Raw genomic sequence first — 20,910 nt, 5'->3', positions numbered from 1 at the left:
TCAATTGAAAAAAAGACTAAACCCCAGGTAAGAAATAAATTTCATTTTAAAAAGATGTTTATATTCCCCAAATATGAAACTGACAGTCTGCAGAAGGAAATACATGAACCTGACTCATGGCAAATATAAGTACAATACATATATTTAGAACTTTATATAAATGCATAAAGTGCCAAACCATAGCTGGGGTGCCTTAAGTAATAAAAAACATACTTACCAAAAAGACACCAATCCACATATAGCAGATAGCCAAACCAGTACTGAAACAGTTATCAGTAGAGGTAATGGTAATTTGAGAGTATTTCGTCGATCTGAAAAGGGAGGTAGGAGATGAATCTCTACGACCGATAACAGAGAACCCATGAAATAGACCCCCATTAGGGAAATAATCGTATTCAATAAGTGATACTCCCTTCACGTCCCTCTGACATTCACTGTACTCTGAGAGGAATCGGGCTTCAACAATGCTGAGAAGCGCATATCAACGTAGAAATCTTAGCACAAACTTACTTCACCACCTCCATAGGAGGCAAAGTTTGTAAAACTGAATTGTGGGTGTGGTGAGGGGTGTATTTATAGGCATTTTGAGGTTTGGGAAACTTTGCCCCTCCTGGTAGGATTGTATATCCCATATGTCACTAGCTCATGGACTCTTGCCAATTACATGAAAGAAATTAACATTTTATTACCTTATATCTTCTATAATCCACTGGGAGTTTAATTTCTTCTACTGGCTGTGTTTACACAGCTTGGCCTTGAGGCAAAAAACTTTCAGGATGGGTGGGGATACCAAAGTCTAAATCAACTATTTCAAATGCCAATATAAGGGTAATGGAAATACTTGTAAACAATTTTATACACTCTAGCAGGTAAAGTTGATCATTGGGAACAAATTAAAGGGGAGAATTTTTTTGAGTAAACTGTCCCTTTAAATACATGTATGTTAAATTATGGAATTAACTTGTATTTTGAATACCACAAAATTATTTAATATTAGAAAATATTACACTACACTACCCCCACCTGGCTACTTCATAATGCCACCTGCTGGCAATTTTTTTGTGTGGAGAAAACGGAGCACCTATACCTGACATGGGGATAATACAGCACTAGTATTCTATCAGTCCCTATACCTGACATGAGGACAATACAGCACTAGTATTGCAACAGCTATTATACCTTACATGACAATACAGCAGTATTCCAACAGTCCCTATACCTGACGTGAGAATAATACAGCAATAGTATTCCAACAGCCACTATACTTGATATGGGGACAATACAGAACAAAAATTCCAACAACCCCTTTACCTGACATTGGGACAATAGAGCACTAGTATTCCAACAGTTCCTACACCTGACATAGGGACAATAGAGCACTAGTATTCCAACAGGCCTTATACCTGACATGGGGACAATACAGCACTAGTATTTCAACCGCACCTATACCTGAAATAGGAACAATACAGCACCAGTATTCCAACAACCCCTGTAAACATGCACAGACACACTAAATAAGCTTCTACACACACACCCATAGAGTCAAATCCTGATTACTTTATACAAACATATACAATATTACAGAGAGGTCCATTGTCTTTCTTACTAAATGTGAACAGCTGATTAGAATATGCAATTCGACTGGGTACACTATTGCACACTTTATTCAATTTCTATGGTAATCATTGCTGCCACTTCTCATCTGGGCGATTATCACTAATATTGCCATTTTGCACATGTGTATTTTGCTTTCTGCATCTGCTTGGTTGATGTTGTATTTAATGCTGTGGTAACTTTACTTTAACTCACAATATACAGACAGGACATAAAGATGGGCAAATTTAAAATAACATAGCACTGTGGGATTTATTTTATGCTCCTACAAAGTGTATTCGCAGCTGATCATATGACAATAGTAATGATTATACTGTGGTAGATATAAATGTCAGCAGGCAGGCAAGAGGGGTATACGGAACACTGTCAAACTACAGGTCAGTGCAACTTAATTCTGAAAAATACAACCTGCTTCCCAAATTATGGGTTGGCAGGGGTTAATCAATTTGTGCCTTGAGTATAAATTGGCTTCCTCTGCTATACCTAACTAGTCTATGATTAAGCACCACTAGGTTGTGCAAAACACGTAAGACTTGCCCTGTGTTTTTGTACTCTGTCTGAGGATACTCCATTTTATATTTGTTTCAATAAACAGAATTTAAAAAAAAAAAAAAAAAAACTCTCTAACGAGTAGTGTCTGCTCCTCCGTGTGCTCCCCTATAAATGTCAGCAGCTGTATAGGGCCTTCCTGCTTGGTATTATTATATGATATGGGCTGATATAACTGAACACTAGAAATGTGACAACAGTTGGTGAGTATAAGGCTATATTGCACTGTGACACTCAGTGTATGATTGAGGTGACACCCTGACCAGTGATATAATGTACAGTACTTTCACATTACAAAACCCAGGCAACACCTCAAACAGAAGACATGTCACACACTTGCACCTATCTGCACTGTCGCTGTAACACGTTTCCTGCATTGGAGATTCCAGCTGACAAGTTACACTCCAATCTTCTGTTTTCACAACTATGCCAGTATTAAAGGGACAGTAAACTAGGGGGGGCGTGTCTAAACTGTGACCTGAAACAGTTGCATATTCCTAGACTCCAGGCGAATCTCCATAATCCGTCAGTTAAAGGAGTTCAATTACAGCAGAATAGTCGAATATATCCACTGCAATATCATAGCATATAGCCGTGCCAAACATATCTTGCATTGGGCTGTATTAGTGAATCTGGAGCTTGACATCAGACGTTAAGGGCCTGGCAGGACACAGCAGGCAACCATACCCCCCTCAGCAGGCCGAGGCATTTTGCCTCAACTGAGCACACTGATCTACCACTGTGAGCAACAAAACAACTTGGACGATACACGAAGAGGGCTGATTAAAGAAAGGACAACAAACACTTTTTCAGCAAAACACAATAGACATAATAATAGCAGCAGGACCATGTGCCGTCGCCAGTATGCATTGGCTAAAGCTAGAAGCATTATTACAGCATTTAATGGATCGTGCTCCGATAGATTATTTAATGATCCGCTGCACAATTGAGACTGCAAAGAAAAGAACACCACATGAAACAGAGAGAGTTTCTCCTGTTCCAGATAAATCGGCAAAAGGGGCCTAGACACACCAAGATCACTTTACCTATGGAGCACAGACAGCTATGCAGTTCAAAATTGCTTGAGTCATCAAACAACCCGCCAAGAGAGGCCATAGCAGACACAGATTCTCCAACACCAAAGACATCAATACACGACCTTCCTGCAACACAGAACGGTCCTTTAAAGAAGAGAGGATCTCTGTCACATACCACATCTTTAAAGGGGTTGGTGGTGGACCCCCAGAAGACAGTTTTTGCAAGACAGAGACCCTTCAACTGCATCAGCAACTTTGACAGAGGCAAGACAGGCTATCCAATCTGCGGAACATACCCATAACCTGTATGGTAAAATACGAAATGAGGCCATCTTCAGAGAAACTCTAGAGGTAAATAATATACAATCCCCTTTGCATCCACTATGTGATGGAGCATATTTGAAGTCCATTCATTTCTTCAACCAAAGTCCTGGGAATAAAGGACTGATCCCAAAATGACAACAATATAACCTGTACTCTAGAAAGATTAGTATAGATATTTAATTAACACGTAATGCAGATTGCTAGTTTTAATTTGTATTATCCAATTTGTTTCCACTTATACAATTGTTAGTTTAATATTTGCATTTACAATGCTGTATTTAAGCCTTAAACCTTGTATTAAGATGTTTGACAACTCATTGATTAGAATATATTACTCGGTCCAAGAGTGACCTATTAATTTGTTGAAAAGGGAAAAGAAAATGAGTACTATAACCAACTGTAAACATTTTTGATCAAGTATGATGTGAATATTTTATGATTTGCTTATCTTTTCTTTTGTATGATGTATACTCTTTGTCCTCAATAAAAAAAAAAAAAATAAAAAAAAAGGGACAGTAAACTTAAAAAATAATGTGATATAATTCTGCACATAGTGCGGAATTATATAACATTATCTTAATGGCAGCTTTCAAAATCAAAAGCTTTGAGATATTTTGGCTCTCAAAGTTGCACTTACCTTGTCTTCTCTCCAGGCTCTTCTGATCAGGTCTTGGTTTTCAAAAGCACTTCGCAGGCGCGCTGTCTAATCACAGCACTCCCAATCGCGACATTAAACTGAATGTAGCTCGCTCCCGCTCTGGTCTGGTAGCGGGGGCGAGCTACATTCAGTTAATTTCAGAGCTTCAACGTACATATAATAATCTGTAGATTAGATAATGTTCCACTACAGTCATAGATTCAAAATAATAATTATATTGCAAAGTACCAGTTGCCTTTGTATCCCTATATTAAGACACATTTATTAAAGGCAAAAATAACTTATTCACAACAAATCAGAGTTTTCAGAATACAATTTGATGAACTAGAGGGCGAGCAGAAGGAATAGGAAGGGCACAAGTGTGTGTACCATTTACATGAAGCAGAGGGTGAGAGAGAAGGGAAGGCATGTGTGTGTCCGGGAAGAGAGGGCACGTGCATGTGTTATTTCACTAAAAGCAGAGGGTGAGAGAGAAGGAGACAGAGGATATGTGTGTGCCATTTATATGAAGCATATGATGAGAGAGAAAGGAAGAGATGGCATGTGTGTTCTATTTACATTAATCAGAGGGTGAGAGTGAAGAGAAGAGAGGGCATGTGTTCTATTTACATAAATCAGAGGGTGAGAGTGAAGAGAAGAGAGGGCATGTGTTCTATTTACATAAATCAGAGGGTGAGAGTGAAGAGAAGAGAGGGCATGTGTGTGTACTATTCACATGAAACAGAGGGTGAGAGAGAAGAGAGGGCATGTGTGTGTGTGTACTATTCACATGAAGCAGTGGGTGAGATAGAACAGAGGGCATGTGTGTGTACTATTCACATGAAACAGAGGGTGAGAGAGAAGAGAGGGCATGTGTGTGTGTACTATTCACATGAAACAGAGGGTGAGAGAGAAGAGAGGGCAAGTGTGTGTACTATTCACATGAAACAGAGGGTGAGATAAAGGAGAGGGCATGTGTGTGTACTATTCACATAAAACAGAGGGTGAGATAGAAGAGAGGGCATGTGTGTGTACTATTCACATGAAACAGAGGGTGAGAGAGAAGAGAGGACATGTGTGTGCATGGTATTTGCATGAAGCAGAAGATGAGACAGAAAGGAAGACAAGGTATGTTTATTAACCAAACCGATTGTGTTATTGCCATCTGTCTGTATTGAAGTTCATTTCAGAATCTGAGTTTTCTAACTGTGAAGCTTATACCATAGATCACTCACCTGCAGAGATATCTGATGGCTGAATATTCTGTACTGCATATGCTCCTGTGTCTAGATGTTTATCACTGTGACCTGTTAGTTCTAAAAGAGAATAAAATTAGTTTCCTTTGCTAATCATGCCACAATGTACAATGTATTCTAATTTTCCCTGTACAAAAAAGTGTTAATATTTATGTTGGGTATAAAACTTGTTTAGAATCAGACAGCTCATTAGATCACAGAACGGATTCACTGTATATTTACACTCTTTCAGTTACTTCTGTAGTGTATGCGCATTTCCTGATAGAGATATTTATTACTACACAGCGTTACCTGAGCTCTTGTTTCCTGGGATCTCCATAGTCCTTACTGCTTGGTGAGTCTCCATCATGACGTCCTTGTAAAGCTCCTTGTGTCCCTCTATATACTCCCACTCCTCCATAGAGAAATACACAGCAACATCATCACACTTTATAGGCACCTGAAACACACACAACTCATTCAGCACTGACACGGGGACTGGTTCTGTCACACACTTTTACTTACAGAGACAGGATAATGTTACTGAGAACATACAGAGACACAGGCCGCAGGTAGGAAATACACACAGGGCCAGATGGGTCAATAAGAAGGATTACTGAGCCCTGACACTGGTATAATGTCACATTCCCTAGCAGTGCTCACACCATTCTCCAGAATTGCACATTCTCCAGTAATTCAAAACTAACCATAAGACCAAGGGCTGGAATGTGACCTTTAAAGTCATATATATGCCCCCACTTACCCAAACTAAATATTATGCTATAGAATTAGTCAAGAGATACATTTATCTGTGATTCATGTAATCAGTATTTCTTGATTGGGTATTAGAAGCAAAAAAAGAAAAAACAAATAGAACTTTTGCCATATAATAAAAAATCTGAACTTTATTTCAGGAACTTATCCATTGTAAAAACGAACATCAGACCACTAAGCACAAAATCTTGTATATATTTACTAAGCACAGTAAATATTGTATGTATTGTAACAAGAAGCTTTGGCAACCACTGTCTTCTAGGGTTTAAATGCAAGAGGACAATCCAGTTAACGTTTTCAAAACTTTATTTCTTTTACAAGATATGACGAGTCCACGGATTTCATCCTTACTTATGGTCAGCAGGAGGAGGCAAAGAGCACCACAGCAGAGCAGTATATATATAGCTCCTCCCTTTCCTCCCACTCCAGTCATTCTCTTTGCCTGTGTTAGCGTAGGAAGAGGTAAAGTGAGGTGTTAGTTTAGTTTCTTCAATCAAGAGTTTATTGTTTTTAAATGGTGCCAGTGAGTACTATTTTTCTCAGGGAAGAGCATCAGGTGTTTCAACTATGGGAACTGAGGAGATTCTACATTCTCGCTTCACTCCCCATGCTGGTGCTGCCCTGCTGATGGTCTTATCAGATATTACATAAGGACCTATTTGTCCTCACAGATCTACAAGAGGTGATACCAAGGGACCTCTTCTTCGTGTGGGACAGGTTCATGATGTGATCAGCAATGCGGTATGTACAGTCTTTTTATTCTGGGGAGACAGTGAAACTCAGAACAGACTGGACGTTAATTGCTGCAAAAGGGGTAATCAACTTGCAAAAAGTGTTATTTGCCTAGCTGTTTTCCCTCTTATACTAACCATGTGAGCAGTGGGTTGGTGTGTATATAGGACCAAATTTCATTAAGGGTCTGAAACGGTGAGACTGTGACTCTATTGTCATTTTATCTCCTGCTGACGCTGGGGACTGTTTGGGAGTTTTTGCTCCGTGTTTTACATTATTTATAGTGGGCAAGTGTTGCAACAACAAATTTTTTTGAGGGGACACATTGGTTATATTGCAGTCGGGTCTGCCCGACATTGATATTTCCCATGCGATTTTCTATGGGTCTTTCTGATAACGCCCACGAAGGGCGGGACTTACGTTCGCGCGTTTAGCCTAGCACTTGCTTTCCCGGCTTCCGACAGTCACAAGGGTATTTCGGAGTTCCTGTGTTTCCTATGTCCACTTGGTTTCAGTTGATACAAGATCGCAATCGGACTTAGGCAGCGGTTCACGGAGGTCGTTGGTTGTGAGGTAGGCGCCACAGCAGAGCTGTGGCTTGGTGCAGGGGTTATTTTAGTCTTAACATAAAAAAGGGGCTATTATAACCTTAGGGTTGTGAATAAGTTTTGTTATAAAAACTTCCTATTTCTTCTTGTTGCACATTTGCAGTAAAATTTGTATCGGTTTAAATTTTAAAGGCGCAGCACAGATTTTGTTATTTCATTTTTATCTATACCACGACCAATATTGCACTTTGTTTTTCTTTTTATCATGGCTGACCTACTGGAACATACTTGCTCTATGTGTTAAGCTGCCAATGTGGAACCCCCTCTTACATTTTGTCCCTCATGTACTGAGAGGGTTTTACAATTTAAAGAGCACATTTTCTTTAAGGCTAGCATATCTAAGGATGCTTCTCAGCTTGATGAGACTCAGGGTATGCCGCAACTTCCTTCCCAAGCGTTGCAGCTTTTAGCACTCGCTCAGGCGCCATCAACTGCGTCCACCTCATTTACTTTACAGTATATGGCGGCAGTTATGTCATCCACTCTTACAGAAGTTTTGTCTAAGTTGCCAGTGTTGCAAGGCAAACGGAGTAGAAGAGAGAACCAGTTGGTCCAGACGACTTCTGACTCTTTGATGGCGATCTCCGAAGTACACTCCCAGGGTTCTGAAGTGGGAGGAAGGGAGACTCTTTCTGAAGGGGAAGTGTCTGATTCAGGAAGTACATTGCCCCAGACAGATGCGGACTTAATGTCCTTCAGATTTAAGCTTGAACACCTCCGTCTGTTGTTGCGGGAGGTTTTGCTGACTCTGGATGATTGTGACTCTATTGTGGTACCACCAGAAAAATTGTGTAAGATGGACAAATATTTAGAGGTCCCTTCTTATTTTTTTCCAATAAAGTTTTTATTGTAGAATAAACTTGGTAATAACAGCATTCGGTTCATTATTTTTTTTTATTTTTTTTTTACAAACATATGTCAAATAGTAATCGCTCAATAGACATAATATACATACTAGTATAGTCACCTCCGCTTAGGAGATTACATAAAGTAAGCAATAGCTATCAACAAATCTTAAATTTGGGGATTAGTGTAATACACCAGTCATACATATTAACTCAATTTTATAGAGGCTTCAGGGACTCAGCCAAAAGATACCTGTCAACATACTTCTTCCAATAATCGTAGTGCGCATCTCCAGGCGAGGGAGGCTGTTTATGGAGAGGTGAGATGAGAGAAAGGTAGGAGGTAGGGTAAGGAGTAATAGGTCACATATTATAGAGGGGGGAAGAGGGAGGGGGAAGAGCGGGGGGGAGAGAGGAGGGGGGTTCTTGGCAAATGGTCCCTAAGGTAGAGGGAGCTATATCTACCCTGGCTAAGCGTACGACTATCCCTATTGAGGACAGTTGTACTTTCAAAGACCCTATGGACAAAAAGTTGGAGGGTCTTCTAAAAAAGCTATTTATTCATCAAGGGTTTCTATTACAACCGACGGCCTGCATTGTACCAGTCACAACTGCGGCTGCCGTTTGGTTTGATGCTTTAGAAGAATCTCTTAAGACTGAGACTTCTTTAGGAGGAGATAATGGATAGAATAAAGGCCCTTAAGCTGGCAAATTCTTTTGTTACGGATGCCTCTTTCCAGATCGCCAAATTGGCGGTTAAGAATGCAGGATTTTCCATTTTAGCATGCAGAGCTTTATGGTTAAAATCTTGGTCTGCGGATGTGTGCTCTAAATCCAAGCTTTTGGCTATTACTTTCAAGGGTAAGACACTATTCGGGCCTGACTTGAAAGAGATCATTTCCGACATTACGGGAGGTAAGGGTCATCTCCTACCTCAGGATAAAACATCTAAGCAGAGGGTCATCTCCTACCTCAGGATAAAACATCTAAGCACAGGGTCAGACAGAGTAATTTTCGTTCCTTTCAAGGGAGTACCCTCTTCCTCTTCAGTTAAACAGGAAGGGAATTTTGCACAAGCCAAGTCCGTCTGGAGACCAAACCAGGCTTGGAACAAGGGTAAACAACCCAAGAAGCCCGCTGCTGCTCCCAAGACAGCATGAAGGGACAGCCCCCAATCCGGGACCGGATCTAGTAGGGGCAGACTTTCTCTCTTTGTCCAGGCTTGGATAAGAGACGTTCAGGATCCCTGGACACTGGATATCGTGTCTCAAGGGTACCAGCTGGAGTTCAGAAATTCCTTCCCAAGGGGAAGGTTCCTTCTTTCACGATTGTCTGTAGACCAGATAAAAAGAGAGGCGTTCTTACGTTGTGTAAAAGACCTCTCCACTATGGGAGTAATTTGTCGCGTTCCAATACAGGAACAGGGGCAGGGGTTTTACTCCAATCTTTTCGTGGTTCCCAAAAAAAGAGGGAATGTTCCGACCAATTTTAGATCTCAAGAGTCTAAACAAGTTTCTCAGAGTCCCATCCTTCAAGATGGAGATTATTCGGACAATTCTTCGATTGATCCAGGAGGGTCAATATATGACTACTGTGGACTTAAAGGATGCATACCTTCACATTACTATCCACAAGGATCATCACCAGTTCCTAAGATTTGCCTTTCTGGACAAACATTTTCAGTTTGTGGCTCTACCCTTCGGGTTGGCCACGGCACCCAGGATCTTCACGAAGGTTCTAGGGTCTCTGCTGGCGGTTCTCAGACCGCGGGGCATTGCAGTGGCGCCTTATCTGGACGATATTCTGATTTAGGCGTCGTCTTATCAACTGACAAAGTCTCATACCGACATGGTTCTAAGGACTCACGGGTGGAAGGTGTATCTAGAAAAGAGTTCACTAATTCCACAGCAAAGGGTTCCTTTCCTGGGAACTCTAATAGATTCTATATCCATGAAAATCTTCTTGACGGAAGTCAGAAAGTTAAAGATTCTGAAAACATGCCAAGCCCTTCAGTCCAATTCTCGGCCATCAGTGGCTCAGTGCATGGAGATAATTGGATTGATGGTGGCGGCAATGGACATCATTCCGTTTGCTCGTTTTCATCTCAGGTCTCTACAACTGAGCATGCTCAGTCAGTGGAACGGAGATTATGCAAATTTATCTCCTCAGATAGATCTGGATCAAGAGACGAGAGACTCTCTTCTTTGGTGGTTGTTGCCGGATCATCTGTCCCAAGGGACGTGCTTCCGCAGACCCTCATGGGTGATAGTGACAACGGAAGCCAGCCTATTAGGATGGGGTGCAGTCTGGAATTCCCTGAAGATTTAGGGTGTGTGGACTCGGTCGGAGTCTCTACTTCCAATCAATATTCTGGAGTTGAGAGCAATATTCAATGCGCTTCAGGCTTGGCCTCAGTTGGCTTTCGCCAAATTCATCCGATTTCAGTTGGACAACATCACGACTGTGGCTTACATCAATCATCAGAGAGGAACAAGGAGTTCCTTAGTGATGACAGAGGTATCCAAGATAATTCGGTGGACGGAGGCTCACTCTTGTTATCTGTCAGCAATCTACATCCCAGGAGTGGACAACTGGGAAGCGGATATTTTGAGCAGACAGACGTTTCATCCGGGGGAATGGGAACTCCATCCGGAGGTCTTTGCCAACCTGATTCTCAGATGGGGCAGACCGGAGCTGGATCTTATGGCGTCTCGTCAGAATGCCAAGCTCCCGAGATACGGATCCAGTTCCAGGGATCCTCAGGCCGAACTGATAGATGCCTTGGCAGTGCCTTGGTCGTTCAACCTAGCTTATGTGTTTCCGCCGTTTGCTCTCCTTCCCCGGGTGATTGCTCGAGTCAAACGGGAGAAGGCTTCGGTGATTCTCATCACTCCTTCGTAACCTCGCAGGACTTGGTATGCCGATCTGGCGGACATGTCCTCTCTGCCGCCGTGGAAGCTTCCATTGAGGCAGGATCTTCTCATTCAGCGACCCTTCCATCATCCGAATTTAATTTCTCTGCAGCTGACTGCTTGGAGATTGAACGCTTGATTTTGTCTAGGCGAGGGTTTTCGGATTCGGTCATTGATACTTTGATCCAGGCACGTAAGCCTGTTACTAGAAAGATTTACCATAAGATATGGCGTAAAAATCTTTATTGGTGCGAATCCAAGGGCTACTCATGGAGAAAGATTAAGATTCCTAGGATTTTATCTTTTTTCCAAGAAGGATTGGAGAAAGGGTTATCTGCAAGTTCCTTAAAGGGACAGATTTCTGCTTCATCTATTTTGCTACACAAACGTCTGGTAGATATTTCGGATGTTCAATCTTTTTGTCAGGCTCTGACTAGAATCAGGCCTGTGTTTAGACCTATTGCTCCTCCTTGGAGTTTGAATTTAGTTCTTAAGGTTCTTCAAGGGGTTCCGTTTGAACCAATGCATTCCATAGATATTAAATTGTTATCTTGGAAAGTTTTATTTTTGGTTTCTATTTCTTCTGCTCGCAGAGTTTCTGAGCTTTCAGCATTACAATGTTATTCTCCTTACCTTATTTTTCATTCCGATAAGGTAGTGTTACATACCAAACCTGGTTTTCTTCCTAAAGTTGTTTCCAACAAAAATATTAATCAGGAAATTATTGTTTCTTCATTGTGTCCTAATCCTTCTTCTAAGGAGGAGCGCCTGTTACATAACTTGGACGTGGTCCGTGCCCTGACGTTTTACTTACAGGCGACTAAGGAATTTCGTCAATCATCTTCATTATTTGTTGTCTTTTCAGGGAAACGTAGGGGTCAGAAAGCTACGGCTACCTCTCTCTCTTTCTGGCTGAAAAGTATCATCCGTTTTGCATATGAGACTGCTGGACAGCAGCCTCCGGAAAGAATTACGGCTCATTCTACTAGGGCTGTGGCTTCCTCATGGGCATTTAAAAATGATCCTTCTGTTGAACAGATTTGCAAGGCTGCAACTTGGTCGTCTCTTCACAATTTTTCTAAATTTTATACTTTTGCCTCGTTCGAGGCTGTTTTGGGGAGAAAGGTTCTTCAAGCAGTGGTGCCTTCCATTTAGGTTCCTGTCTTGTCCCTCCCTTTCATCCGTGTCCTATAGCTTTGGTATTGTATCCCATAAGTAAGGATGAAATCCGTAGACTCGTCATATCTTGTAAAAGAAAAGGAAATGTAAGCTTACCTGATAAATTTATTAATTTTACGATATGAAGAGTCCCTGGCCCACCCTGTCATTTTCCAAGACAGGTCTTTATTTTTGTTAAACTTCAGTCACCTCTGCACCTTGGCTTTTCCTTCCTCTTCCTAACTTTGGTCGAATGACTGGAGTGGGAGGGAAGGGAAGAGCTATACATACAGCTCTTCTGTGGTGCGCTTTGCCTCCTACTGCTGACCAGGAGGCGATATCCCATAAGTAAGGATGAAATCTGTGGACTCGTCATATCGTAAAAGAAATAAATTTATCAGGTAAGCATAAATTTCATTTTTCTTTCAAAATAGCAAGATGACTTTAACAGCAGCATACAGTTTGTTCACAGGTAAGGCAAAAGGACAAGCTTCTCTGCACAAGCTTCCAAAACAGGAAATCTCTGTCTGCATTGTCTGCAGCAACACAAATGTCCTTTACAGAATGTAACAGCAAACAGAAATCCATCAAAACGTTTAGTACATAATATTTTTCACAACACATCATATCAGGCCTCCTGCCTGGCTGTAATCTACTTAGCTAGAGAAATGCTTCCCTTTTAAACCCTAGGAGCAGTAATCATGAGCCACACCTGAGTTTAATTGTCTTTAACAGCTGTAAGGTATTCACAACTAAAAAACACTAATAACTTCCCTGGTGTTTCTTAGCAAAATGGTGAAGTGAAATGTATTAAACTTGGTCTAATATATACTCCCTCTATCCCCAAACCAGGTTTTCTGTCACACTTTCTCCCCCCCAGCTCACACTTGGTGGAGTGAGCTACCATAGACATTAAAGAGTGTACCCTTGAAAGACCAGCCGCATTGCCCTGCAAAAGACCTGCTCTGTGCTGAACAATGAAATGAAAAGACTGCAGACTAAGAAACCATCTAGTCACTCTTGCATTCCTCTCCTGATCTGTAATCAACCTGAATTTCCTCCAACAAATAGTACCGAAGAGACTCCAAAGCCCACTTAATAGCTAAACATTCTTTTTCAACAATAGAGTAATTTTTCTCTTAATGGTTTAATTTTCTACTAAGAAATAATACAGGATACTCTTTCCCTTGATACACTTGGGAAAGAACAGCCCCCATACCAACATCAGAAGCATCAGTCTGCACTATAAAATATTTACAAAAATCTGGAGTTACCTAAACTGGATAGGCACAAAGGGCATCTTTCAAATACTTAAAAGCCTTGTCTGCTTCTGTAGACCATTTGGCTATCACTGGTGATTTTGCCTTTGTTAGATCAGTTAAAGGAGCAGCTATTGTAGCAAAATTTTTAATAAACCTTCTATAATATCCAGTCAAACCCAAAAAAAAGCTCTAACTTGTTTCTCAGTTAGGGGCTGGGGCCAGTTTTGTATGGCTTCTATTTTAGTTGTCTGTGGCTTAACTAATCCTCTCACAATTGTATATTCCAAGTACTTCGCTTCCTCTAAACCAATGGTAGATTTAGAAGCATTCACAGTTAAGCCAGCAGAGAAGATGGAGTTAAGAACTGCCTGAACTTTTGGAAGATGTGATTCCTAATCTGTAATATAAATGATTACATCATCAAGATAAGCTGCAGCATAACGAAAATGGGGCTTTAGAATTCTATCCATCATCACTGAAATGTTGCAGGAGCACCATGTAACCCAAAATGCAAAACTGTATACTGTAACAACCCATCTGGAGTGGAAAAAACAGTTTTCTCCTTTGCCTGATCAGTGAGGGGTACCTGCCAAAAGCCTTTCGTTAAATCAATTGTTGTTAGGGGGGGCGGAGCCGGCAGCCAAACTGGTAGGAAGTGTGGAGACAGAGCTCTGGCCACAAAAGTGTTATTTTAGCTCATATAACCTGCTAAATACAGCGAATTTGCCCAAAACATATCTAGGGCAGCTACTACAACCACCCGGCACTGTTTCTTGCTCGTTTTTGCAAAAATTTACAATCGCAAATAACACCCGCTTGGGAGCTCCAGACCATTTTGCAGGAAAGGCCGTGGTCGCGGCCTACACCGGCACACGCAGTTAAGCCTTCACTGGCGGAATTACACCTGATTACTGCAGGACCATCTCCTTGAACTACCGGACTACCAAGCACACTGGGAGAGGTGAATATACTGGTAAACAACCAGTTTTTTATGGTAATAGAAACTCAACACTCCTAACGGCATCCCACGTGGCAGTTTGTAAGTAACCAACAACTTGCTTTTTTTTTTCTTTCTTTCACTAAGAGACATTCAATTCCGGTTCCTTAGATTTGGCTTTATAGCCATCATTCTACCTTCTGTTGAAGCATTGTATACAACTGCTACCTCACTGCGATTTTATTTGAATAAGCCTTACAACTCTGTGGGTGACAAATGGAAACCATTACTTTAAATCTTTACACACTCTACTGCCGCTCTTTATAATGTGAAATCCTCTAATTACCAGTGTGTAGACTGCAATATACCTCATTTATTTTGCCTTCATATTTGGACACTTTGCTCTATACTGATCCTCCACACGCCTAAATCAGATAACATTAGCCTCTGTGCAGCAAAAGCTCTCTTACTAACATTAAGAACTGTGGCCTTTTTTTTTACAAGGTATTGTACAGCTGTGTATTTTTTCTTTTTGGATAAGACCCTCAGTGCCAAAATTGATGGTGAACATTATTCTAAAATACTGCTGTAATACCAGACTTCATTGATTCCCAGGGCCAGATTTGACACCCTCCTCCCTTTCCCGCTATCCTCAGTGGTGACGGGTCATACCCCATCTCCTTTTTCCTGCTTCGCCCAAAAGGGGGCACTCCCTCAGGAGGGTGCCATACATGATATCTGACCCTGAGTGACAACTACCCCAGCGGAGGTCAGGAAATCCTATATTACACCAACAGCAACATAGGTGAAACACAAGAAACGCCTTAAGAGAATCAACAGCACTCCTCTACATTAAAATGTGCTGCTAATTGTATTGCCTAAGGGGAGGGGAAGCCCCTCAGGCTCCGGATCCTACTACATATACACATTACTCTGGCTTACTCTGCAACATCAGATTATAAAATTTTGATCTTCTAGCTGTGTCCTGTGCTCTTAATTGTCAGGTGTGGCATTTGAAGTCCTGAAGATGGCACAATCCAACAAACGGAAACCAAAGCCGGTAGGTGGCCCTAAAAGGACTGTGGTGGACCATTTCAATCCTATGATATTATCTACAAATGAAGATTCACAAGATAGCACTAATATCTCAACACATGGATCAGATTTAGTATCCAATACCCTCCAAGCCCTCCAAGATGCTGCCCCAACAACGGTGACACCTTCGTTTATTTTATCATCTTTGCAAACTTTGCTTGAGGCACATCACTCCTCTTTTCAGTCCCAAATAACTGCCTCGCTGGCTGAGATGCGGCGAGATTTGACATCTACTTCTGAAAGAGTGGACACAATTGAGAGGAAGCAGGAAGACATGATAGTTGAACAGGGTAATGTCCTTGCATATGCCCAGAGTTTGGCGGAACAGCTTATTATGCTAGAAAACAAAGTGGCGGATGCTGAAGACCGATCCCGCCGGAATAATATACGCCTCAGGGGGATCCCTGAAAGCATATCCTCTAGTGACTTGGTCACCCACCTTTCTGAATTTTTCAATCATCTGGCACCACCGGCAAATCCAAATGAGAGACTCATTGATAGGGCACACAGGGCTCTACGCCCTAGAAGCCTAGCAACTGATAAACCAAGAGATGTCATTGTTCGGCTACACTTCTACACATACAAAGAGAGGTTAGTAAGAGCCTCTATGTCCAAACCCACCTTGCCTGAACAATTTCAGGACATTAACATCTTTGCCGATCTCTCTCACCACACCCTCCAGCAGCGAAAGTCTTTTGGAAGTTTCACCAAGTTTCTTAGGACAAACAACATAAAGTACAGATGGGGTCATCCGACCAGACTTTTTGTTCTCAAGGACAACCAGCAGTATATTGTTACCACTCTTGAACAAAGTCACAACCTTCTGCAAAAATGCCACATCTTCATCTTCACCTGACTCTCCACTACAAAGCTCTTTGAACCCTATTGTCCCACAATGGGGTCCTTTACCCCAAAGACCATCCAGTGACTTAGCTACAACTACTCAGGCACGAGCAGATGACGATGACTGCACATGAGGTATAGGGGTGGTGGAGCATCTCCACCTCCCCACTGCTCACTAACCATCTGTCAATATAATTTACAAGTGACTTTCCATTGCTCAATGTTTTCTCTTTTTTTTTTCCTCATCCTTAGGTTTGATATATGCAAAGTATTTTATTTTAAAGTGTATATGTGTCTACTCTCTATACTACTCACTATCTTTTTGTTCTTTCTTTCCTTCTTTTTTCCACTTTTTTTTTTTTTTTCTTCTCTCTCTTTTTCCTCTCTTTTTTCCTTCTCTTTTTCTTCTTTCTTCTCTCCAAGTCTCACCTCCTACTGGGGATAACTTTTCCTATTTGCTATGGGGGCCCGGGAAACACCTGAGCTTTTAAGAACATATTTTACTCTCTTATTGTTAGTATGCTTTGTTTATCTAGAGCGTGAGGTGGCCGCATGGTGGAGATGCAACACTGAATGCACCATTTTGTGGTGACCTCGCTCTCATATGCATTGTTCTCTCAGATTTGTCATTTACTTTCTAATCCACCTAAATTACAGATGATGTATGCTGTGTTGTATATGCCACTTGTGCTTCACGGTACCTTTTTCGGTGACATCCTCCCCCCATCTATCTTACAATGGGTTCGGGCATTGTCCGCCGCCCGCAACACCGGGAAGTATCGTGCTTTCCAACTGGCATAATAGTTCTCTAGTATTTACTTGATAGTGCTTGAAGATGCCGTGAACTTACTGCAATGTACAGATTATATGTTGTTTTTACCATAGCGGTTATTTTATTGTTGGGTACTACAAAAGTTTACTCGGTTGGCGGGGCGGATACATTCCGCCAGCTGATGGCCTAATATATCAATTCTGTTGATGTTTTCTTACATTGTACTACCCTTTATATGTTGTATGGTTATGTGGAGCCACATCTTGGCTGATATATTTTGCAATACCTGGGCCATCCTGTGCTGCATGCTTCCTCCACCATTAGCATACTATCAGTCCCATCTTCTATTAGATGGGTTGACGAACTACCTGCGATTTTCGGGATGTGGAGGTGGGGTGCTGAACAGGGGGCTGGTCTACCCTTTTGCTTTAGATTCTCACTGTTATGTTGATGTTTAACATTCACTACTATTGCATTAATAGATTTGGTCCGAAATTGATGCTATTTCCCCCCACTCTCCCCCTCTTCTCTTCCCCCCCCCCCCTTTTTTTTTTTTTTTCTTTTCTCCTTCTTTCTCTCTCTTCCTTTTATCCCATCTGGACCCTCTCTTTTCTTTTTTACCCACTCTGTCAATCTTTCCCCCCTGGATCCGGGGCCTGTGTGTGTACTTATCCCTCCCTCTTCTCTTCCATTCACACTTTACTCTTTCTTTCCCCTGTCAAGCTCTCCCAATGATGCGGATTTAATAACTAAATTGCCAGCTGGCACTGGCTACCACTCCCCCCACTTAAAGTACTCTGGAAAAGTATTCTAGAGACTGCATACGCAGTTTATCTTGTTTATATACCGCACCTTGTACTCTTATTTGACTGTTTGTACGTTTTAACTTGAATATTGTTTGTACCAGTATTATTTTCTTTTATTTATGAGACTGTGTTGAATTGTATTTATCCTAAGCAATCCTTTTTTTTCTTTTCTTCCCCTCTTCCTCTCGTGTCCTCTGCCCTTTTTGTCCCTTCCCCAACTACCCACCACTGTCCTGACAATCCGCCCGACCCCAGTCTATAGCGAGAGGACGCACATTTGTAACTATGCCATACTGTTGTGTCACTCACAATGTGAGAGGACTCAACTCTCCGACTAAGCGCAGTCTCTGCCTTAGATCTTTAGCCAAGGCTCGGGCCCACCTGGTTTTCCTTCAAGAGACCCACTGGGTGAAAAGGTACAAAGACACCCATCCAGTCTAAATTGTATCCGATAGTTGAAACTGCCAGTTTCTCTCAGAAATCAAGAGGAACGGCTATCCTCATACATAAAGATGTCTCTTACGAGAAAATTTTTGTCGACTCTGATCCTCAGGGACGATACCTGATTCTAGTCTGTAAACTGGACGGTGCGCTGTATACGCTAGCCTCTTATTATGGACCTAATAAACAACACATTCGGTCTCTACGCAAGTTTCTCCAGAAACTGGAGACTCTGCATCAGGGCCTTTTGCTTCTCGCCGGGGATTTCAATCTTATATGGGACCCCAATCTGGATAGACGATCGGACACCCCCCGCAAATTCCCTAAGCCAATGGCTGAATTATCGCACCAATTTCGACACTTAATCTACCGCTTCAACCTATTTGACATCTGGCGTGCCCTTAACTCGACTGCTCGGGATTATACTTATTTCTCTCCAGTACATCGCTCATATTCGCGGTTAGATTTTTTCTTCTGTGACCCGGGTCTTCTGGATGGTGTGACTCGTACTTGGATTCCTCAATGCCCATGGTCCGACCATGATCCTGTATATATCAATTTACGATCCTCCATAGAACTTCAACGAGCGGCAACATGGCGCTTGCATCCTCACTTGTTTTCCAATCCTGGAACGGAGGCTTCCATTGCTGAAGACATTACCGAGTTTCTAGCTTCTAATGAAAATGGTGAAGTTAACGACTTCACTTTATGGGCTGCACTGAAAGCATATATCCGAGGGTCGTTTATAAAAATAGCAGCAGCCGAGAAAAAACGCAAAGGAGAAACCCTTGCACAACTTACTATGAGCCTCCGAAAGATTTCTGGGGAACATAAAATGAACCCCACAGATACACTGTCCAAGCAACTAGTGGATCTTAAGGCCCGTATAGTACAGTTGGAGTCCGAGAGGACAGCTGTGAGACTCCTACGGCTTAAAGAATTATACTACCATAAGGGTAATAAAGCTGATAGATTATTGGCCAATAGATTACGCCAGAAAACGGCGGCAGCACGCATCCCCATGCTGAAGATAGATGGACAGTGTGTTATAAAACCCACAGATATTGGCAATGCTTTTGCAGATTACTATGCCGCCCTCTATAATCTACAACAGGACGGCTCAATTAGCCCTCCAACATCTGAGAATATTGAGACATTTTTAGCCTCGCTGAACCTCCCTTCGGCCCCACAAGACTGCATTGACTCTTTGCAGAATCCCATTTCACTAATAGAAATTAAAAAAGCTATCAAATCTCTTAAGGCCTTTAAATCACCAGAACCAGACGGATTCTCTGATCTATTTTATAAAAAGTTTCAAACCCAACTACTTCCCGTTCTAGGACGTTTCTTTACGCTAGCAAGCGAACGGGGCACCTTTGCGGCCGAATTTTTACAGGCCACTATCATTACTCTCCCGAAGCAGGGAAAGGACTTGACCCTTTGTGGCAGCTATAGGCCGATTTCACTGTTGAACCTAGACGTTAAGTTGTACGCTAAGATTTTAGCCTCGCGCCTCAATTCTTTACTACCAGCGCTGGTCAGACCAGATCAGGTGGGCTTTGTCCTACATCGGCAAGGCCCAGACAATACAAGACGTCTCCTGAATGTCTACCTTGAAGCTCATGGTTCCCACTTGCCCTGTGTCACCCTGTCGTTGGACGCTGAGAAGGCCTTCGACAGGGTGAACTGGAAAACAGAATTTATGTTTACCTGATAAATTACTTTCTCCAACGGTGTGTCCGGTCCACGGCGTCATCCTTACTTGTGGGATATTCTCTTCCCCAACAGGAAATGGCAAAGAGCCCAGCAAAGCTGGTCACATGATCCCTCCTAGGCTCCGCCTACCCCAGTCATTCGACCGACGTTAAGGAGGAATATTTGCATAGGAGAAACCATATGGTACCGTGGTGACTGTAGTTAAAGAAAATAAATTATCAGACCTGATTAAAAAAACCAGGGCGGGCCGTGGACCGGACACACCGTTGGAGAAAGTAATTTATCAGGTAAACATAAATTCTGTTTTCTCCAACATAGGTGTGTCCGGTCCACGGCGTCATCCTTACTTGTGGGAACCAATACCAAAGCTTTAGGACACGGATGAAGGGAGGGAGCAAATCAGGTCACCTAAATGGAAGGCACCACGGTTTGCAAAACCTTTCTCCCAAAAATAGCCTCAGAAGAAGCAAAAGTATCAAACTTGTAAAATTTGGTAAAAGTGTGCAGTGAAGACCAAGTCGCTGCCCTACATATCTGATCAACAGAAGCCTCGTTCTTGAAGGCCCATGTGGAAGCCACAGCCCTAGTGGAATGAGCTGTGATTCTTTCGGGA

The 20,910-nt window shown here is 42.0% G+C and overlaps 1 protein-coding gene across 4 annotated transcripts in view; it reads right to left on the bottom strand.

Annotated features, from left to right (window-relative positions):
- LOC128657177 (oocyte zinc finger protein XlCOF7.1) overlaps window positions 1-20,910 on the bottom strand; it is a 221,488-nt gene that overhangs the window by 149,884 nt on the left and 50,694 nt on the right. For all 4 annotated transcript variants that reach the window (XM_053711424.1, XM_053711426.1, XM_053711427.1 and 1 more), the window contains exons 4-5: window positions 5,709-5,856; window positions 5,397-5,477 (exon numbers count right to left, since the gene is read on the bottom strand). In XM_053711424.1, coding sequence (XP_053567399.1) covers window positions 5,397-5,477; window positions 5,709-5,856 — 229 coding nt within the window. The remainder of the gene's footprint in view (window positions 1-5,396; window positions 5,478-5,708; window positions 5,857-20,910) is intronic.

Source organism: Bombina bombina, chromosome 4 (assembly GCF_027579735.1).
Source record: "Bombina bombina isolate aBomBom1 chromosome 4, aBomBom1.pri, whole genome shotgun sequence".
NCBI lineage: Eukaryota > Metazoa > Chordata > Amphibia > Anura > Bombinatoridae > Bombina > Bombina bombina.
This window is presented reverse-complemented; position numbering and strand designations above follow the sequence as displayed.